We start from the raw sequence: 22,237 nt of genomic DNA on the forward strand, positions 1-22,237 counted from the left end.
GAGAGGAGCGCTCCAGCGGTGCCGCCTCCTCCGACTCCCCCTTCCCTCCCGGCTTGCGTCCCTCTTGCGAAGGGGACGGGCGAAGGCGGAGCCTCGGTGCAGCAGCGCCGGCCACGCCCCCTCGCTGTCTGGGCTGCGGGTCTTACTCTAAGGTGGGCCCCGCCTGCTTGTTCGCGGGTCTCCTGGGCGTCCGGCCCGCCCCTTTTCTTTCAGACTCCGCCCCTCTCTCGGTCCCGCCGGTACCCTGCTGTAGTCCCGCGGCTCCCGGGTGCTCGTTTCTCCGCTCCCCCCATGGCCTTGAGGAGGCCGCAGTTTTGTGTCCTTAAACAGGCGGTTTCCGGCCCGGAGAGGCGGCTTGTCGGTCGGCGAGCCTCACACTATGTGAGGACTGAGCTCAGCATTCTTGGTGGTGGGGCTGGGGGAAGTTAAGAATTGTGGTTGCTTCACCTTATGAAAAAGATTTCAAAATTCTAAATGCAAAATTGCTACGGAGCGTCCCCGGGCCTGGCCCCTAAGCTTGCGATTCGCGGTCTATCCGCCCCTGAGGGCTTCGATGGGCTCTCCCGATTCGAGGCCTGCCTGGAGGAGCTTTCAGGAATGTCCGGAGACCCCCTCCCGCCGGGTAGTCTCCATTGTCTCTAGGCTTTCGTCTGGAGAGGAATGCGGGGCCGGCGAATTTGAGCAAGGCCCGTTAGGTGTAAACGAAGGCTTTTGTGTGGGCTCCAATTAAATGCTGTTTCTGCACACCTGTGTTGCTAGTCGTAATTGCGATCGCCTGGGATGCACCGCCTTTGGTGGAGATCAGAGAGCGACGGTGGAAGTGTCGCCTAGGGGTTTGCTAGGCACTTGGGAAATGACTCCCTGTGCTTTCTCTGTGTTGAAGATTGCACTATGCTTTTCACACAAAGGGACATTATTAAAAACTTTTTCTTTTTGGTTTTGGTGGGTTTTTGTTTGTTTTTTGGTTACATGTGAGCCCTGGATGCTTGAAAACAAATGAAAAGTGTTTAGGATCTAATCAAATTGATTTATATTATTTGAGGCTTGAATTAAGTCTATTCTGTCTTCCACTATCCCCTCTGTATATGTATGTATAGCGATTACTACTATTGTTAGGTTTTAATGAGTATCTTACCATAAATAGCCACTATTTCAAAATATATTAACATCCACAAAATTAGGGCAATACAATATTTCAGCACTCAGATTTGTTCCTAAAACTTATTTTTCGCCATGATATCCTAAGCCCAAACTTTATTCAGCTCTCTTTAAGGGTTGAGTAACAGATAATGATGATGAAACAAAATAAACGCAGTGCTATTTCAGAGTTGTCTATGTGCCAGCCACAGAGTGAGAAACCCCTAAGTTGTAGTTTCTAGTTATTTATATATGTGTTAGAATTCTAGTTATTTATGCATATATTATATATATTTGTACATATATTTATGCATATATACAAATAACAAACTTTCATTTGTTATTTTAGTTGTCTGCATACAGTTGTTTCCCTATATTCAATGAATTTATATTAATTACTTGGTTTTGTAGCATACAAGAAAGAAAATGAGTGAACTGTATACCATAAGGATTCAAAATAGCACCTTACTATTGCCAACATTGGCATGGCAAACTTGTGAAGGAATTCCCTTTGGACTAGGTCCACTAAAAATGGTGTCCAGGGCTAAGGTGAGTGCCTAAACTGCCTTTTTCCCAGAGGGCTAGATGTTTCCTCAAAACTGGCAAACTACTATCAACAGTAACCCTCATCAAGGACATTGGTAGTATTTTTAAATGATTAGTTTTCTGTGTATATTTTAGTGCTTATAGACCGCAATTCCAAATTGACTGCTTTCAGTATATCATTTTACGTGGTTGATCTATAATTCATTACCTGAGCACACCAGGGGAGGCAGTGTTGTGAACTGTAACTGGTAAGCTACTTGGTGAAACCAGGCTTTGTATTTTTAATGTGTTTAATTATATTTAAAATCAAGGAAGGCTTAGGGTTGTGCCTGGTTTTCTTTGAAAATATGGATTTGTTATCTAAGGGTTGCAGTTGATGACGTTTTGATGTCATATTAATATGTTTGCTGCTGCTACCAAGAGCTTTGTCAAGCAAGTTGGAGATGGAGGGAGATTAGTTCCTGTTCCAAGCCTCAGTGAGGCTGACAAATACCAACCTCTAAGTCTGGTGGTAAAAAAGAAGCGATGCTTTTTCTTTCCCAGGTATAAATTTACTTCAACACCTTTTACACTGAAAGATATTCTTCTAGGAGACAGAGAAATTTCAGCTGGTAAGTTTTAATGTCTATTTCAGAGCGACTGCTCATTGGCTATATTACAACAATCTAAACAGGTTGTATGTACTACTTATTTTGTAATATTTACACATATTCATTGATAAAAGCAACTTATGATAGTAGTAATAAGATTAATAATATCTAAAATTTGTATAGTATCAAATCTTATTGGTTGAATAATTTTCCAACATATTTTGTAAAATCTTTTATTGTATAATTTTATTTCACTTATCTTATAGATTGTTTTGACCAAATAAACTTAGAGTATGACAAAATAGATTATAGATTTCATCTATAAAATGAGATATGACTTGCCTATTTACATGGTCACATGAGATGAAACTAATTTACATTTATTTCTTATGGCTCAGTTATTGCAATTGGTAAACTGAAATGTATCTTATTGTCATGTGTTACTCATTCCCAGTCCACCTTAACTGAAAGTAAATCCAGGCAGGTCTAATACAAATTACAAAGTATGCTCAAAAGCCATTAACAATCTGCCTCTCCTTTCTGTTTTCTTAAAACAGATTAGAAAACAAATTGACATTTTGACAAAGTATTTCTTATAAACACTTGTTTTTCTTTCAACCACTCTGTGGATATTAAAGCTTATAGAGTTCTGTTGGTGGAACGAAGAACTTGAGTTCTCTTTTAAGTACTCTATTTTTGTTGTCAAATTAATGCTATTTTAAATCTTGGCTTGACACGTTGCCTTTCTCAACATGTAACGTGTCTTCTTCTCAACGTGTGATGAAGTCTTACATAGTAAATTAATGCATTACTACATATAACATATTAAATGAATTCAGGACATTTAAAAAATATTGATTTCCTTTTCTTAAAGGTATTTCATCTTATCAGTTACTGAATTATGAAGATGAATCAGATGTTTCACTCTATGGAAGGCGAGGCAACCATATTGTGAATGATGTTGGGATTAATGTCACTGGATCAGATTCTGTTGCAGTGAAAGCTTCATTTGGTGTGGTGACCAAACACGAAGTGGAAGTATCGACATTACTCAAGGAAATTACTACACGGTCAGTAGAATAATACTTAATGTACTTGAGTGTTTACATAATTACAATATTTAACGAAAACTTCGTTATAAACAATGCTTAAAACATTCAGGTTCTGTATATTGTCTAATGTAATTTAATTCTTTCATTTGACTGAAATACTACAAATTAGCAATATATCCAGGCTTTAGATAAGGGTGGATATCCAAAATCATTGGGTTTAAACAGAATTTTTGATTGTTGCACAGAATTGCTTTGGTCCTAAATTGGTCCAAAATTGCTTTGGTGCCAAATTATCAGATGAAAAGAATGTACTAATCTGCATGCAACAAATATACTAAGGGGGTCTCCTCCAACAGAATCCTATAATAAGCATGTTTTAAGAAAACAGAAAGGAGAGGCAGATTATTAATGGCTTTTGAGCATACTTTGTAATTTGTATTAGACCTGCCTGGATTTACTTTTGGTTAAGGTGGACTGGGAATGAGTAACACATGACAGCAAAAATGTACTTGATGGTATGTAATTAGATGTGACAGGTTCTTGTGAATCTTTTTTTTTCTTTTCAGAAAAATTAATTTTGACCACAGCTTGATACGTCAGACAAAAAGCAGCAGAAAGGCAGTATTGTGTGTGGTCATGGAAAGCATTCGAACCACACGACAGTGCTCGCTGTCTGTGCATGCTGGAATTCGTGGGGAAGCCATGCGGGTAAACCACACTCATTAAGTTTCTCTTACTAAAAAGCTGCAATGGGAATTTTTACATAGTACTCAATTTCTAATGAGACATGTGTATTTTGTCAAATGTTGAGATTAAAGAGCTGCAAGTGTATATAAGATTTTGCACAGTAATGGTTTTGTTTGAGAGTTTTAAAAAAATCCAAGAAAATTTGGATTATAAATGTGGAACATAATGCAAACAAAACACGAATCCTTATGAAATAACTTACACTGAAGTCTCTCCTATTGCTATTTAAATGAAGTTTTAAGAATGCTTATGTTGAATTCTTGATTTTATTTTTTTATTATTTTTTAATGATTTTTTAAAATGTTTATTTTTGAAAGAGAGAGAGCATGAGCAGGGGAGGGGTAGAGAGGGGAACAGAGGATCTGAAGCAGGTTCTGTGCTGACAGCAGAGAGCTCGATGTGGGGCTAGAACCCATGAACCATGAGATCATGACCTGAGCTGAAGTTAGATGCTCAACTGACTGAGCCATCCAGGTGCCCCTTGATTTTATTTTTAAGTGATGTACTTTATACTTGAATTTTTAAAAGTTGATTTTATATTTTTAAGTTTTCTAAAATAACATTGTCAATGGCCAAACATGCCTCATTCAATGTTAAATACTTTTAAAAAACCTCTTGGAACTTGTTTTTAGTTTTTAAAAAGCTCCGTATTATTTGTCTTTGTCATTCACATAATAATGACACATAATAACTTGATTGGTTTTATTAAAACCAATTGTTAGGGTTCAGTGAAAAACTTTTAAGGTCTTTGCAAATAAAGGTTCTGTTCAGTGGCTATGTTTAGCTGCCTACTGAATTGTTTAACATTGGATCATTTCAGGGGCACAAACTGAAACATTTAATTGTCGGAGATAACTTTGGAAAATAAGTTGATGATTGCTTTGGAAAGCTGCTGAAAACTCTGGGGGCTTTAGAACAATAGACAGGGTAGGCTAAAAACAACTGTAGCACTTAAACAGTTGGTTTGTGGTTGAAAAGAAAAGGTTTCTATGTTAGAGAGCATTATTGTTGTAGCACTAAGTGCCAGTGTTAGTGAGAAAGTGGTGAGTGGTATTTCCTAGATCATGAGACCCCATTGGACCACTTGGACCTCTGGTATAAACAGTTAAATTCAATGGGATAATTTGTTTTTAAGTTTGAATTATTTTATTAATTTTATTATTTGTTTTTGAATTTACATCCAAATTAATTAGCATATAGCGCAACAATGATTTCAGGAGTAGATTCCTTAATGCCCTTTACCCATTTAGCCCATCCCCCCTCCCACAACCCCTCCAGTAACTCTCTGTTTGTTCTCCATATTTAAGAGTCTCTTATGTTCTGTCCCCCTCCCTGTTTTTATATTAGTTTTGCTTCCCTTCCCTTATGTTCATCTGTTTTGTGCCTTAAAGTCCTCATGAGTGAAGTCATATGATACATGTCTGTCTCTTGACTAATTTCGCTTAGCATAATACCCTCTAGTTCTATCCACATAGTTGCAAATGGCAAGAGTCATTCTTTTTGATTGCCAAGTAATTAGTTTTTGTCTTAATGGTAGGATTGTATGAACTGTTTTCTTTCTCCAAGAAGCTGTCTTTATGTGTTATGCTCCTTAATAATGTTATTTATTTATTTACTATAGTTTCATTTTATGGATGAACAGAATCCCAAGGGAAGGGACAAAGCTATTGTTTTTCCAGCACACACAACCATAGCTTTCAGTGTTTTTGAACTCTTCGTTTACTTGGATGGTGCCTTTGGTAAGTGAATGATTTGCACGAAACGCTGAAATGATTATATTTTTAAGAATTTAATGGGAAACACACACATACATTCTCTCTGTGACTGTAGAAGAATGATACTCTCAACACTGTCAATCATATGCTTGGGTAAAGTAGCTGGGAAAGACCCTCTGTCTTTATTCACCCACTACCTCTTTTCTGCCTGGTGAAAGCTGCAGACACCCCCCACCCAACTTGCAATTATAGATAAGAGCTCAAGTGCAATGCCATTGGCAAAGTATTCCTTGAGTTACATAGAGAGATAATAAATGACCTTCTAATAAGTAGTTTTTGATGATGGCAAATAGAGGAGTGGGTAGACAAGATGCCCGCAGGGGTCAGTGCCCAAACTAGGGTACCCAAAGACAAATTCTTTTCAGTTTTACCTACCATAGACCAGCTTCACCCCGACTCTCTCTAAAAAATAACTTTAATACAAATACTTGCCTTAAAATTGTCTTTCTATACTTTATACAATACTTTATATACCTTACATGATACCTCAGTGCAGTTCACTGTAGGCCGCTAAATTTCACAGGTCTTTAAGATTAGGAGGCCAACCAGCTCAAAGCACTAGGTGAGGGAGCCCCCAACCATGGTAATTTATAAACATTTGTAGACCTGTTTTTGTTTTTGCAGTTCTGTGGGAAGAGGGAATAGGGAATCCAGAAATGTGACAAAACATGCTACTTACAGCCTATTTGGGACGCTTCAGATGTAGGTTTTTACCGTTATTGTGATTGTTAGGAGCAGTGTCAACTGATAGAACTGATATATCCATCAAAATGTAAAATGTGCACATCCTACACTTTTAGGAATTTATCCTACAGATATACATATGCAAAGTGATATAAGGATATGCAATTTGTAATAGCAAAAGATTGGAAATACCCTTAAGATCTACGATCAATAACTAGTTTAATAATGATGCATATCCACAATACAGAACATTATGAAGCCATTAAGAAGAATGACGTAGCACTAGGGACCCTGACATGGAATCCTAAGAGATATTTTAAATAAATGTGTGTAGTGTTTAACTATTTGAGCCTAAACAATTTTATGTGCATACATACATACATGTATATTCCTTTATGCTTGTAAAATATATGGAGTATTTGTGGAAGTATACTCAAGAAATTTAACAGTGGTTACTTCTGAGGTGGAAAACTGAGGCTGGGGTCCAGACTAGATGGAAACTCATCACTGTATCCCCCTTTTGTTCTCTGGATTTTGTACCATGTGAATGTTAGCTTTTCCAAAAATATAGAAAATTTAACTTAAAAAATACAGTGAATGACATGTGCCAGAATTCATCAACCCCAACTAAAACTCCCAATAAAATGTGAGTTGTTCCAGTAATACCATCTAAAAATTTTCTTACAGACCTTTGTGTCACTTCAGTGTCAAAAGGAGGTTTTGAAAGGGAAGAAACTGCAACGTTTGCGCTGCTCTACAGATTGAGGAATACACTATTTGAGAGAAGTATGTCCGTTGAAAAGTATTTCAATTTTTTTTTTTTCCTTCTCAGATTAACACTTGAGTTTATCTGTTCAGTACTCCTGTCTGCTAAGGAAGAATTACAATCTAAAAGTAAAATCATTTCATGACTGATGGTTTAGATTCACGTATTTATAAATGCACTTTGGTTATATATTTTTTATTTGACCTGTAACACATTTCTGTTTTTGTGCTTTTAGATAGAAGAGTGATGGATGCCATTTCTCGTTCACAGCTTTACTTAGATGATCTTTTTTCTGACTACTATGACAAACCTCTCGGCATGACTGATATTTCTCTCAAAGAAGGGACTCATATCCGAGTTAACTTACTTAATCACAACATTCCAAAAGGACCTTGCATACTCTGTGGAATGGGGAACTTCAAAAGGGAGACAGTTTATGGGTGCTTTCAGTGCTCCGTCGATGGGCAGAAGTATGTGAGACTTCATGCAGTTCCTTGTTTTGATGTTTGGCACAAGAGGATGAAATAAAACAAAAATAATGAACGTACCTTGCTGGTGTTTTAGGTGCACCTGTGCCACACACCTTTCCAAAATTTTCTAGGTTTGCTTTGATGAATTGTGGCAAAGTAAAGAGGGAGAGGAAAGAGAAATTAACCTGTTTGGGCATCATTTTCTTCATCGATAAAAGGGAAGATAATAGTTTCTATCCTATAAATTGCCATAAAGGTTAATATTGTTTATGTGAAAAAGGTTTAAATATTCAAAACATAGTGATTCCTTCATAAAATCTGCCAGTTACTTTAGAAGTATACTTGGGAATTCAGTCTATCATCTTAACTTTACACAGCGATTTTTCTCAATATCAATTTTAGTTTTAATTGGCTTTTAAGTCAACATTTAAGAATGACAAGAGGTTAAATGTGGTGACTTTATGGTGCCTTACCCACTGCCTTAGGTCTGGTAAAATGAGAAAAATGTGTTAATAATTTAATGTAATCCTAAATATTTAATTGCGGTATCAAATTAAAAGCACACTGAGCTCAGTGTGGGGTTTTGTGTACACAGTTAACAGGGAGACTGTTAGTGGTAATGGGCTGCTGTCCTATATCATGCACATGCTCCCTAGTTTTGTCTTTATAAAAACTCACTGCTGTCAAGGTAAGGCAGCTAGAAAAAAAAAATAGTTAAGGCAACTAGGACACCTTTATCTTTCACCTTTGAAAATGTTTAAAATATTTAACATATTTAGTTCTGAGAGCTCATTTTCATCTACTCTGTAAGACATCTGAAATTTTTCATACACAGACAACCTAAGTTATTAATTTACTCAACACCCTCATTAAAATAATTGCAAAAGTGATATTAAAATTCTAGAACTCAAAATGTAGTGATACTAGGTATCTACTCGTATATGCCTGTGAAAGCATAAAACAATCATGGAAATATAAAACATCTGATGCCTGTCTGCACGTAGAATGATTAAAATGTTACTGTTTACTTAAATGTGACTAGGGTTTTTGAATCAATCTTCATTTCATTTAATATCATCTATAAATTTTAAAAACATAAGTTTAAAAGCACTTTGAAAACAATGGGACAGGATAGAACTGTGAATAGTTTGTATAAAGGGATGATTTCCTTGTATATCTTCCTTCCACAGTATTTTTGTTTTGAGCAGAATATGTGAGTCAAGTGCAAATACGAGTATACTGATGGCAAAATATTGTAGTGACTTTTTTTGTATGGATATAGATAATGGGAGTCGTTTCCAATGGAGGTTTTCCTGAGGGAAGTCAAAGAACAAGAATTCGCGATTAGCAAGTAAAGAGTTTACAAAACTGGGTACAGGCATGAAGAACTGGGAGGAAAAGAAGATAGTGAAGGTTTTGGTTTTATGAAGTGTCAAACTCTGTGCTATGTATCTGTGATATCCATTAATCTGGTGATTTTTGTGTTACCCCTGCACTTTTAGGTAATAGAATTTCTGGCAGTGTATCGATGGTTTGGAAAGGGCAAGTTTCAGGAAATGGAAAAAGCTTTGTTTTGAACTCACATGTCTTGAGCAGAGCTATTTACTTCCTGACCATACCTTCCTACATATGCAGTAGGCAAAACCTTACATGTTCCGATAAATAATGTGCCTTTTCTTTGGCACCAGTGTGATCTTCTACAGCATCTCTTACCTCCTGTTCTCAACAAATTGGATGTCATGATTTGACTGTGACACGGAATTGCCATGGCAGTGTATGTTCCCATTTGTATCCTCATTTGATATCCTCACGTATCCGTATGTATAAAATAAATTCTACACATTTTCAAAAATTTGATGGCATATGAATTTGTAATGCTCATTCATGATCAATAACAAGAACATTGTAAAATGAAGTGACTGGCATAGGATAGAGACACATAGAGAAAGGGAACTGGAAACTAGATGCCATGGCATCAATTTAAGACTATCAAGACAAAACATTAGGGATGATAGATCTAAAGGCCTACAGGAGGCCAGAGGAAATAACACATTTATAATGATTTCTGAAAAAGTACAGACTCAGAGCAGTATAGACTTTATTATGTCTGCTATAAGAGACACAGTCTTTGGTCTGATCAAATATCTTTAAACATTCCCCACTGGAATAATGACCCAAGGCCAGAGCTTGCACCAAACAGTACAGCGACGGTGTTAAGGCTCTCTGTGGGACAGAATTGTACAAGTAATATTTTCCTATATGCATACCAAAGGAAGATTTGTTCAGTCCTGTCATTTAAAAAAATTTTTTTTAATGTTTATTTATTTTTGAGAGAGAGTGTGAGCCGGGGAGAGGCAGAGAGAGAGGGAGACAGGATCTGCAGCAGGCTCTGAGCTGTCAGCACAGAGCCCAACACAGGGCTCGAACTCACAAACAGCGAGATCATGCCCTGAGCCGAAGCCGGTCGCTTAACCGACTGAGCCACCCAGGCGCCCTAGTCCTGTCATTTTTATATTATCCTTTCATTTGTAATGCTATGAAATGTATCAGCAAGTGAAATGTTAATTCCTGGGTCCTTACTGAATATTTTAAAAATTGGATATGTATACATGTTATTAAAGTTAGAACTGGGAAGAACCTCATCAATTTTGACATAGGTGTTCTCCTATCTCCTGAAGGGGGAGAACTGCCTACTGGAACAAAGAGGTCTATTTCATGGTGCCACTATTCATGTTCACAGGATAAAGCAACCGGAAACAGAATTCTCTTTCCTGAAAGTTAAATCTGCAAAATAACACATTTATTATGCCAAAATTACATGTATTGAGGGGATCAAAATATGTTCTCATGGAGGGAAAACAGAAAATACAAGTTCTAGAAAAGTAACTCTTTTATATATAAAGTACAGGAAGTAGCTAAGAAAATTTAGAAATAAAATACACTATAGTTCATCATGTTGATATACATTGTATTCCTTGGAAGAAATGAAGCCATCACCATCATGATCATTCTTCTTAAAAATATCTTCTAAAACTGCATTCTGATATGACTGGTCACGAGGCTTCTCATCTTTTTCAAATTCCCTTTTCAGGTAATTATTTACCTAGAGGGCCAAAATATGTCTTTAATAAAAAAGTACCACAGTAAATATCCAGTAACTTTAAGGAAATTTTTACGTAAGGAAACTGAAATCTACTTATAATAAGTGATAAAAAATTGTTAAAAGCTATTTGAGGTTTTATTTTTTAACCTTTAAAGCAATTTTCTGAAAAGAAACATCTTCAAATTAGCTTCCCCTGAGGTTATAGATGTTAGTTGTACATACTCAAAGATTAACATCGGAATTGAATTTTGTTGAAACTTAAGTGTTTTCTAGTAATCTACACTGTCCACATTATGAAAGGAAAATCATCCTTAAGGATTTCTATTAGTGAATAAAATCCAAATTGGCATTTTTATAATCTCTAAAATTAATGAATATATTCTATTATCAATAAAACTCACCCATAATTTTTGAAATAAAAATTTTCTTAATTTTTCTATGTTTCTATAACTCTCCTTCAAATCCATACATATGACAATCTCTATATAATAATGTCAAATAAAGAACAGATATTCTTTTTTTTCTATGTTTATTTTGAGAGAGAGAGAGAGAGAGAGCACATGAGCAGGGGAGGGGCAGAGAGAGAGGGAGAGAGAATATCCCAAGCAGGCTCCACACTGACAGCATGGAGGTGACATGGGGTTCGATCTCATGAACCATGAGATCATGACCTGAGCCAAAATCAACAGTTGAACACTCAACCGACTGAGCCACCCAGGTGCCCCTGAAGAAAAGGTATTCTTAAGTATTCTTTCTCTGTATAATATGACATTTCTACTAGCCACATGTGACTACTAAGCACTTGAAATGTGGCTAGATCAAATTGAGATATGCTACTACTATAAGGGTAAAATACACAACAAATTTTGAAGACAACAAAAAATATCTCACTGATTATTTTTGATTTCATGTTGAAGTGGAAATATTTTAGATATACTGAGTTAGACAAAACATACTATTAAAATTAATTTCACCTGTGTATTTTTGTTTTTTAAGATGTGGCTACTAAAAGTGTTTAAATTATGTACATGACTTGTGGCACACAGGTGGCTCAGTCGGTTAAGCATACCACTCTTAATCTCGGTTCAGGTCATGATCTCACAGTTCATGGGATCTAGCCCCACGTTGGGTTGTGCACTAACGGTGTGGAGCCTGCTTGGGATTCTCTCTCTTCCTCTCTCACTGTCTCCCTGCCCACCTCCCCCCACCCCAAGCTGTCTTTCAAAATAAACTCAGAAAAAATAAATTATATATGTGACTCAATTATATTTCCACTGGCAAGTGCTAATTTATATAATAACTATAGAAAGCAGTGTGTAATAATCTGGAGATAATGTTCAGCAAGGCTGGGCACTTTAAAAAAAAATTTAATGTTTATTTTTGAGACAGAGACAAAGCATGAGCAAGGGAGGGGCAGAGACAAAGGGAGACACAGAATCCTTAGCAGGCTACAGGTTCTAAGCTGTCAGCACAGAGCCCGATGAGGGGCTTGAACTCATGAACCAGGAGATCATGACCTGAGCTGAAGTCCGGCATTTAACCCACTGAGCCACCCAGGCATCCCAAGGCTGGGCATTTTAGAGGAAAGACTATTTTTGAAAGCTAAAGTTGAACTCTGAGAGGTATTTAGCAGTACAGATCCCAACTCAATCCATCATGAGTAGACTTTATTTTAGAATGATCAATGGATCTTAATGAAGTATATATAAACTGTTCTCAAATGGGACTTAAGTCCTATTGAGGGAGATACATTTTTATTCCAGTTGAGCCTCAGCAATCCTATGAAGGTGAAAAGAATTTTAAAGAACCTCAAATCTTCCTCAGTTTCTAAGTAAATATACTGACCCTCAAAATGTACTTTTCTAGTACACTGTAGTGGAGAGGTACAAAATGGCAGTGGGTAAGAACATAACCTTAATGTAGTGTATTCCCCTTCTCTCCCACCTTATACTAAGGAAATAATTGACACAATCTGATGATGAAGGGAGGAAGTTTCTTTTAGTTCATATTTCAAATCCTGGTTTTGTCATATACTGGTTGTGTGGTCTTGAACAGATAACGTCTTTGAACCTCAATTCTGTCATCTGTAGGAGGGAAACAGTACCTTTATGGTAGGATTGATGTAAGGATTAGAGTAATATTTATAGATGTCAATAAAAGATAGCTATTGTTATTCAAGCATGTGAAAATCCCTCTGACCATCTACTGATAATGCAGGCGATACCTGAGAGACATCTGGGCAGATGGTAGCTAAGCAGGTCACTGTTTTTGGACTTTCTCTACTTTTATTTTCCCGAAAAAACTAAAGATCTCATAAGGTCTCCTGAGGGAGTGTTCATACCGCAGAACATGCCTTTTTGGGTGCAGTTGATAATGAATGGTCTGTGTGCATAGGCTGAGCTCTTGGGTCCCATGTGAATTCATCTGCTGCTGTTCACTCTACAAGTTATACGGAGTCAACGCAAAGCACATACTGGGATGAATTTTCCAGCCCTCTAATTGTCCTCCTTCTTCAGGAATGGGGTATGTTCACATTCACATATTCCTCTTCCACTGGTGAGCAGCAAAGGACCTTTAGGAAAAGGTCCTTACTAATACCCTGGAGGAGGAAGTAGCATCAGGGTGGGGGAAGGACTAGGGATGGAGAGGAAAAAAAAAAAAAAAAACCCGAGAAAGGGGGCTTACTTGTCTCCTGAAATCAATGACTCAGGTACCTTTTATCACTTAGGTGGTAGAGCCATGCCTGTTAAACTGTTTTCAAACAAGAGGGCAGACAATTGGGTTACTCAATTTAAGGCAAAAGGGTATAGTCAGTGAGACTAGGTAAGGCACCAGTCTTCAAGAGTACAAACACTAGCCCTGAAACATCTGTGCTGGAAATTCCCTGAAAGAGGCAGGTTAGGCCATGGTTAAGAGCACAGAAGTAGAGCCAGACTGCTGAGCTGCAATCTGAAGTCACTTACAGTGGCGTGACCTTAGCCAGTTCCTCAACATCATTTCCCCCTTCTCTAAATAGAGATAATGACAGGTGTCTACCTCATAAGTTGTCATAAAGATGATGCTTGCTAGCCCTTTTCAGAATTTCATGTAATCCCCACAATCCTGTGAGGTAGAAATTATTTGCCCTGTTCCAAATTCCTATGGTGGTGCTTGAATGAGATTTGTTCCTGTAGTCTAGAAACTGGGGATGCCCTGTAGAAATTAGCTTGGTATTTTAATGACCCTCTGGCAGGGAGAAAGGCAGCTGAACAGGATGACTCAGTTACAAGTTTTATACTCAAAAAGCACATTTTCTTCTTGGAGCTTAGATTTTTTAGTAGCCAGCTCTATTTTGTTTCAAAGTTTATTTATTTTGAGAGAGAGAGAGCAGGGGAGGGACAGAGAGAAAGGGAGAGAGAGAATCCCAAGTAGGCTCCTCTCTGTCAGCACGGAGCCCCATGTGGTGCTCAAACCCACGAACTGTGAGATCGTGACCTGAGCTGAAATCAAAAGTTGGACGCTTAACCAACTGAGCAACCCAGTGGCCCCTTAGTAATTAGCTCTATTAAAAGCAATGTAATCAGCCCATGCTTGGTAGAGCTAAAAAATAACAGCTGTAACATGGATGTCTTTAAATTGTGATTAAAAAAACGAGACTGTACACGTGGAACTTAGTTTGAATTACCTCAGTTTTAGAGAGTTGCCTATCATTGTCCATGTCTATCTGTTTAAATGTTTCAATGCTTCGTGGTCCTTTGGTCACAGCATAAAGTTCAATCTCAAAAATCAATGTTGCATCAGGTGGAATCTTGCCTTCTGCTAAAGGTATAATTTTTAACAGTTTAACTGATGAAGATAAAGTTCACATATTTATTCACAAGTAGCCATTATAACATCGTGATTATATTATTTCATATTTATAAAAACTACTTACTTGGCTTACTTTTAAGGAGGTATTTTCCATGTTTTTAAACCAAATCAGTTCTAAGGACCTCATGGGCCCTTATTTCCTGGTTAAATTAAAATATAGATTGTTTAATTTTTATTAATTTACCCCATCATTATACAGGAGGGAGCTGGTGCAGAGAAGAAATAAATGGGCAGAAAAATTTCAAAGTGTAAATCAGTAATCTTTTAAAAAATGATATTGTATAGTTATTTGAAAGCATAAATAAAACATTTTTCCATAGACTTATCTTTCCACCCCTTTACAGACATCAAAACATAAGTGCAATGACAGAATAATCCAGTAACAATTTTATGAAACAATTTCTAATCATAATAATTTTAAGTATTAAGTTAAGTAGTCCTCTTTAATAAAGTTAACCTATTAACTGATATCACAGATGATTTTAACAACCTATGGGCTATTTCAGATGACTGTTTCATAAAAATAACCTACTGAAATGACTTGCTAAGAGGCAGCAGTTAGCTTGTGTCACCAGGATATTCCAGAGTCTACCAGGGTCTCATCCATTATAGGCACTCAAATATTTGTTGAATGAATGATCCCTCTGGTTTATTTTTAAAATGGCTATTTGTTCTTTGAAGGAAATAGTTATTTCTTTAATGAAACAGTGAAGAATTCTTGCTAAAGTATTTATATAACCCAAAGAGAAAAGAACTTGAAAGTTATAGCCGAAAGAAGTGAATCAGTCATCTTCAAAGCCAAGACAGAAAAATCTACCTCTGCATCATCACGTGACTAATGAAGTCCCATGTAATATATCACATACCTGACATTAGAGTAAAAGAGCTACAGATTAATTCCATGATCAGTTTTACAAAATCCATTCCTATTCTGTCCAGTTACAATCTCCTTATGACAGGAAAATAACTAATCATAATAAAGATAACCTCAAACACAAATTCAACTTAAGAAAAAATATTGCACGTACATATGAAGTTTCTGAATAGTTCTGCTGTAAAAGCAGAAAATATTGCCAATTAGGTTTTCTCTTACAAAGAAATTAGAGCAGAAAGAAAATGAAAAAGGTAAGTTTGCTATAGAATGACTTGTATTTAGAGAAGCAAATCAAAGACACAGGAGTTAATGTAAAGAATCTATACATACCACATGTACTGTTAATTAAAGTACTAAAAAGTCACATGCATTTCAAGACATGCAAGGGTGCTCTGTGACATGAAGCAAGGATACCGTGCAGAGGGAAGCCTTCTTCAAGTACTACCTAAAATAAAGTTATAGCTGGTGTTAGTAACATAAGTAACTTATGCAAGTAACTTAAAAATGAGTAATAACTTATTTTAAAAAGCTTATTTGATCAAGAAGTTGTTTGTTAAGCAGTTACTTACATCTTCACTACATCTTTTAAGTATTCTAATCCTACATATCAGGCAGGTAACCAGCAGTTAAGTATGCTCCAAAGAACATACTTTTGTTGGGCCTCAGTTTCCTTATGTGTAAAACAAGAGTGTTGGTGGTGTTACTAATGAGATTCATAATTTTTATGTGTATTGGAGAAACCTCAAATTAAATATGAACTAACTTCTTCAAAGTTAAACTTGTGTATCTCTACAGCAGGGGTCTGGTTTATTCATAGCTTAGGCAGCCAGGGTAGTCATTCATAGTTAAGCATAAATTAGTTTCAGAAAAGGAAACCTAAGTGGTCATTTGCTGAGGGGTAAGGGGGCTCAATAGGATGGATGAGCACCTATTGATGAGGGATGTGGTTAAAATGAGATTAAAGAGTCTGAAAGGCATACTCTGCCTATATCATTTTGCCTCGAATTGGCCTTGACCTATGACAATAATTTTGGACAAGTATTGCATTCAGTTTAATTTATCTCCAATTTTTTTTTCTCTCCCTCTCCCAGATTCCTCTATAACTAAAAACAGGATATATAAATTATGGTTCCATGGGAGCTATTTTGATGGGACCAAATGATTGGCCAAAAGCATCGAAAATGAAGTTGGAGTTACATGGAACTGTCTCTAGGAGTTTTAAGTCTGGGTCGGCCTTGCACCACTAACCTGTTTCTAGTCCACTTTGGTGCAGTGATCCCCTGCTCTTACTGGAAAGAGGTGAGGGAATTACTACTATTAATGAGGTAACCAAACAGCCTCAAAGAGGTTGTGCCATTTCAATGAAATATTTGGGAGTAATGACAATATCTCATTGTAGAAAACTAATCTTTAATGACTTTCATTATATACTAAGTATTTTAAGTAGGTGGGGTTAGCAAGTGTTCTAAATAGCCTGAGGAAGGAATGATTCTGTCTTCCTAGTCTTTACACAGCAACAGGGAGCAAGGACCTAACTGAGAATGCAAAGTAAAAACTGCCTCTGCCAAGCTGACCATTTTCCCCTTTTAAAAACTGTCCCTCTTTATTTAGCTCCACCTTTAATTTTAGTAATTTAAAAGATTTTCAATTTTCGAAAAATTGATACATATGCATGGTAAAAGATTTAAATAGTACAACATACTACAGGGTAAGAAGAAATCTCGTCACCCTTGACCCTCAGGTTACCTTCTCAGGAACACTTAATGTCGTCAGATGACTGTGTATCCTTCCACATATAATCTGTGTAGATACATGATGCATATGTGAAAATGCCCCCCTCACACGTAAGCTCTTTGAGGATAGGAAATTGTTTCTTCTATGTATGTTGCCTTATGCTCAGTGCCTAGAACTGGCCCTGGCAGTTGATGCTCAAGAAATACTTGTTGCATGAATACATTCTATCCCATTTTATTTTTAACATACTAATACATATGGCTTTACTACATTCTTTTTACTGGCTGCATCATAATCCATTGTATAGATATGCCATAATTTAACTAAAATAATTCCTTATTAATGGATACTCAGGTAGTTTCCAGTCTTTTACTACCGAATAAAAGTCTATATGAATGGTTTTTTATATATACCTTTGTGTACATTTCTATAAATGGAGCTATTGGGTCAGAGGATATGTGCTTTTAAATTTTGATAGAAATTGGTAGCAAGGTCACATGATTTATATTCCCAGCGATAAGGCATGAGACTGCTGGTGTTTCTATACCTGTGCCAACTTTTATGCCTTTGATAATCTGATGAGTGAAAATGGTGAATCACTTTGTTTTAATTTCCCTTTAATTATTAATGAAACTGAGTACTGTCATAGATTTACAGGTTATTTGTATTTTTTTGTTAGTGGGCTGCTTGTTTATGAACCTATCCATTTCTAGGGCTAGGTCATTTTTATTATTCGTTAGTAAGAGTCTTCATAATAGTTGCAAACATTTTCCCCATTTACCAGCTCTACCCAGGTTCTCAGGTCTAATTGTGAGATTTCAAATAAGATATTGAAGCAAGCAGTTCATTTCTTCTACATTTCAAGGCTTCTCCTGAATTTGGGTACCAGTGACTGACAGTTGTTATATTCAGATGTTCTTTTTTTCTATGTTCTAGTACTGTCCTTTTACTCTAAAATCATATGTTTCAGTTTCCTGAGTTTTATAAATTTGACTTTGGTAATGCTTACCAAAGGCATATACTATAGACATTTACGTAATAATAAAATAACATATACTAAAATACATAAAAATGACAAAGGCAGAGCCTATAGAATATACAGGATCATTATGAGTACTGCCATTATGTGAGGGAAAGAACTCGCCAGAGATCTGTCTCCCAACAATGTCTTATTTTCATTCTATGTAAAAAGTGGGGACCAAGATGGCCTGGACTAGATACAGCTAAAGTTTATTGGACCCAACAGTTCTGTAAATATTTCCTCTGTGATGTTTTGTTTGTTTTAGTGATTCAAAAGTTTTTAATTGTGGGATATACATGTAACAAATAGTTACCACTGTAACCATTTTAGGTTCAGTACAGTTAAATACATTCACATTGCTGTGCAACCAATCTCCAGAACTATTTCATCTTGCAAAGCTGAAACTTTACATCCATTAAACAACAACTCCCTATTCCACCCTCTTCGCAGCTCCTTCTTTGAATTTGACTATTCCATGTACCTCATATAAGTGCAATCATACAATATTTGTTTTTGTGATTGGCTTAGCATAATGTACTCAAGGTTCATCCATGTTGTAGCATGTATCAGAATTTCCTACCTTTTTAAGGCTGAATAATATTCCGTTGCATGTGTATATATGTTGTTTATCCATTCATCTGTCAATGGATATGGGTTATTTCCACTTTTTGGCTACTGTGAATGGTGCTGCTATGAACATGAGTATACAAATATCTCTTCTAGACCTTGCTTTCAATTCTTTTGGATATATATACCCAAAGCTATGATTTATTTATTTTTTTGCTAGGATTTATTTTTAAATATAACTTAAAGATATAAATATTAAAATACTTTACCATAACCTTCCTTTCCATATGCAAATGAAGGGGGTATAATCACTTTTCGCTTCTCTCCAGGGCACATATCCATCATCGCAATGTCTAGGCCTTTTATGACTTGCCCAACACCAAGAACAAACCATTTGGGGTGGCCTTCATTTTGTGTGCGGCTATAGTAAAAAAAAACAACACTTAGGTAAACTGATTTTAAGATCAGTGAAATCAAACTTTAAAATACATCTGGACGCTTAGTTATAATTTAAAATAGGAGGCCTCTCTCTTTTCCCATATTAACACTCATTCTGAACCCCCTGGTGGAGTGTTTGGCTCAAACTTCTTTCATAATAGCCAGAAAGAAGTATGATTTGCCCAAAGCTAGTCATTAGGAACCATCTCATCTTTTTTATTGCCATCTTTGCAGAAACGATTCAACAGTTACTTTTTTAATGGGTCTCTGGCCACTAACTAGCTGCATGGCTTGTCCAAATAACTAATTTAAACTTTCTGAGTTTGTTCTAAAAATGACGGTACAGGTTTAGCCTCAAAAAGTCATTTGAACAAAAATTAAAATTTGTATCTTTACTTATTAATCTATTTTCTTCTAATATTTATTTTATTTTTGAGAGAGAGATATACACAGAGTGTGAGCAGAGGAAGGCCAGCGAGACGGAGACACAGAATCTGAAGCAGGCTCCAGGTTCTGAGCTATCAGCACAGAGCCTGACGTGGGGCTTGAACTCAGGAACCGCCAGATCATGACCTGAGCCCAAGTTGGATGCTTAACCAACTGAGCCACCCAGGCGCCCCAATCTATTTTCTTCTAAGTACTAAGAACTTTCTCCAACCCTATCTTCATAGGATAATAGCACAGATGAAGAAAAGCCATTCTCCTTCTGAGTAATAAATGATCAATTAAATCAGAGTAGGCAGTGGTGGAATGAGGGAGGAGGTGGGAGAACACAGGGCCCAGAAGACACCAGGGAAGGTTATTGTTGTGGTTTTTTAATACAGTTGCAAAGTGGCCCTCAGCCTGTAAGTGTCGTGCCTCTGAAGGCCAGTTAAAATCACTTAAACTACCCTACCTAATACTCTGTAAGGAGACTCCCAATATAGGGAGAGAAAAAAAAAAAAAAGTGAACATCCTTACAGACAGCTCCATAACTGACTTCTATAGATCCCAGGGGTGGGGGCGGGGGTCGATTCCTGGAGGTACTGTATTTCTGATAATCTCTTGGGCCAACATTATCAATTTAAAAAGTAATAGTTCAATAGGGAACTAAGGCATATCATTAGGAATCCCCCCCCCCCCCCCCCCCCGGCCTCAGGAATACAAGACTCAAACCTTACTGTTGTTACAAGAACAAACCAATCAACCAACCACTTAGGCTTCTGGTTGGTAGAGAGGGAGGCTAGTTTTCATGTATCAACTGGATGCGGGAGTAGTTCACAGCATTTCCTACCTGCAGTAGAATTTCGAACCGTCTTTAGCCAAGTAGCCGTCGTAATGGGCATTTAGCAGGTCTCCCTTCTTGCTTGTCTTGGAACAGTTTTCTGGACGATGCACAACTTCTATTTTCACTTCCTCTGTGCTCTCCTCTTCCTTTTGTCCCTGAGCCCCCAAAATGCCCCATACATAAAAGAAAACGATTAACCTGAATAAAAACTGCATGATTCCTGAAATTGGCCCCAGATGACAACTGCGTTCCTTCACACTTGTCACTTGCTTCCAGAGGCAAAGGCAGCCCAGTTCCGACTCGTGGCAGGCATTGTTCTACGTCACAAAGGGCCGGGGGCGGGGCGGCCGATGGCCCCGCCCCCTCCGGGCTGCGCGCTTAGCCTTAGAATTTTCTTCCGTCCAGCGAGGTCCTGTCCCTCTGGTACCCGGCGCTTTAGATGGCTGTCATCAGTCGCTGAAGCAGTACTGAGCACTTGCACCGCTTCTCGTTAAATATGCAAATTTTACAGCCGGTTTCCTCAGAGTTCTGTAGTAATGCTCGCATTTCCTAAAATGAAACCGGCAAAAGAAATATAAACAGCCTAGGAGTGGGATGTTGTAGCTAGAGAATACGGATGTCATTTTTGGGAGTAAAAGGTTTCTCCTCAGACCCCTAGGCAACAGCGGGCATCTGGCGAGGCAGTCGGCTTCTGCGGTGTCCTTGAAAGCACCTTCTCGGGGTGGAGTCATGCCTTAAGAGGTTCCAGGCTAAGCCTCATACAATCTGACCGCCACCTGGTCGCGAGTCAAGAAAGGTCCCGCTGCTCCCCGCCCCTTTAGATGAGTTTCCCAGGAATCAGCTCCCGGGGTTTGGGCGGGGCTGCTAGTTTGCGCTTCTTTCCCCCACCAGTCGGGGGCCGCCGTTTATATGAGGGCTCGGGGGAGTTGAGGAAAACTCTTGATGGTGACCCTTTTCTTACCATCCACGGTACACAGATGAGAAAATGAAGTAATTTGAGTATTCGGCTTTCCCCCAAAAAACCTAATACGCAGCAGGGATTTGACCAAGTCTGACACAAAACCACCCTTCATCCCACCCCCAAACATTTTAGGATGAAAACTTTCAAACATACAGAAATACTGAATTTTATTACCTCATCGCCGCGGCCTTCCAACCACCACTTGGAGTCTATCGTTAACATGTAACTATATTCGATTTATTATCCATCCATCCATCCATCCATCCATCCATCCATCCATCCAACAACTCACCTTATTTCCAAGGGAATACCCAAAGACTTTTTACCCAAATCAGAAAAGCTTCAGCACAGGCCTGGATTCGGTTCGGGAAAGAGAGGTGTTACTCTATTTGGTGATGCTAAGCAAAACTGCAGCACTGAGCTTGCTTTGCTTAAAGATCCAGCATTTAGTAAACCTGATTATTGTCATTATGTAAGATGATCATTTCCAAACAGGATTTTTTTAAAATCATAAAAGCTAGGGGAAAGCCCTTATTTCTAGAATAAAATAAATTCCAAAGTTCGGTTCCATGTTTTATATTCTAAATGAAGTAGTGGCTAAGGTTAATTGTCAGCGTGGTGACAGTTCTCCTTGGGGCCCCTCGCGGTTCCTTGCC

At 37.6% G+C, this 22,237-nt stretch overlaps 2 protein-coding genes across 7 annotated transcripts; one reads left to right on the top strand and one right to left on the bottom strand.

Annotated features, from left to right (window-relative positions):
* Positions 1-21: 21 nt before the first annotated feature.
* On the top strand, positions 22-9,185 carry PJVK (pejvakin). 3 transcript variants are annotated; one of them, XM_015086721.3, is made up of 7 exons: positions 22-152; positions 1,549-2,294; positions 3,148-3,343; positions 3,892-4,033; positions 5,694-5,811; positions 7,219-7,317; positions 7,533-9,185. In XM_015086721.3, the coding sequence occupies exons 2-7, from the start codon at positions 2,084-2,086 to the stop codon at positions 7,823-7,825; spliced, it is 1,059 nt and encodes a 352-aa protein (XP_014942207.1). In that variant the 5' UTR covers positions 22-152; positions 1,549-2,083; the 3' UTR covers positions 7,826-9,185. The 3 variants fall into 3 exon arrangements, with proteins under 3 accessions (XP_014942207.1, XP_053071300.1, XP_053071301.1); XM_053215325.1 differs by lacking the exon at positions 22-152 and adding an exon at positions 246-381; XM_053215326.1 differs by lacking the exon at positions 22-152 and having other exon boundaries at positions 246-1,686.
* Positions 9,186-10,545: 1,360 nt separating this feature from the next.
* On the bottom strand, positions 10,546-22,077 carry FKBP7 (FKBP prolyl isomerase 7). 4 transcript variants are annotated; one of them, XM_015086738.3, is made up of 5 exons: positions 21,874-22,077; positions 20,627-21,169; positions 19,185-19,336; positions 14,535-14,668; positions 10,546-10,870 (listed from the first exon to the last, which is right to left on the bottom strand). In XM_015086738.3, exons 2-5 carry the CDS (start codon positions 20,833-20,835, stop codon positions 10,709-10,711), a joined length of 657 nt encoding a protein of 218 aa, XP_014942224.1. In that variant the 5' UTR covers positions 20,836-21,169; positions 21,874-22,077; the 3' UTR covers positions 10,546-10,708. The 4 variants fall into 4 exon arrangements, 3 of the variants coding, with proteins under 3 accessions (XP_014942224.1, XP_053071304.1, XP_053071305.1); XM_053215329.1 differs by having other exon boundaries at positions 14,535-14,665; positions 20,627-22,077; XR_008295462.1 differs by lacking the exon at positions 10,546-10,870 and adding an exon at positions 15,924-16,038 and having other exon boundaries at positions 14,534-14,668; positions 20,627-22,077.
* Between the last annotated feature and the right edge of the window lie 160 nt (positions 22,078-22,237).

Source organism: Acinonyx jubatus, chromosome C1 (assembly GCF_027475565.1).
Source record: "Acinonyx jubatus isolate Ajub_Pintada_27869175 chromosome C1, VMU_Ajub_asm_v1.0, whole genome shotgun sequence".
Lineage (NCBI taxonomy): Eukaryota > Metazoa > Chordata > Mammalia > Carnivora > Felidae > Acinonyx > Acinonyx jubatus.

What these genes read in the sequence shown, in the direction of transcription:
- FKBP7 (XM_015086738.3), bottom strand. Translation starts at nt 20,835, where the DNA reads ATGCAGTTTTTATTCAGGTTAATCGTTTTCTTTTATGTATGGGGCATT. An exon ending in GGTTCGAAATTCTACTGCAG is followed by an intron (nt 19,337 to 20,626) that starts GTAGGAAATGCT and finishes TTTTTACTATAG; the next exon opens with CCGCACACAAAATGAAGGCC. An exon ending in ATATGGAAAGGAAGGTTATG is followed by an intron (nt 14,669 to 19,184) that starts GTAAAGTATTTT and finishes TTATACCTTTAG; the next exon opens with CAGAAGGCAAGATTCCACCT.
- PJVK (XM_015086721.3), top strand. Translation starts at nt 2,084, where the DNA reads ATGTTTGCTGCTGCTACCAAGAGCTTTGTCAAGCAAGTTGGAGATGGA. An exon ending in AGACAGAGAAATTTCAGCTG is followed by an intron (nt 2,295 to 3,147) that starts GTAAGTTTTAAT and finishes CTTTTCTTAAAG; the next exon opens with GTATTTCATCTTATCAGTTA. An exon ending in TTCGTGGGGAAGCCATGCGG is followed by an intron (nt 4,034 to 5,693) that starts GTAAACCACACT and finishes TATTTACTATAG; the next exon opens with TTTCATTTTATGGATGAACA.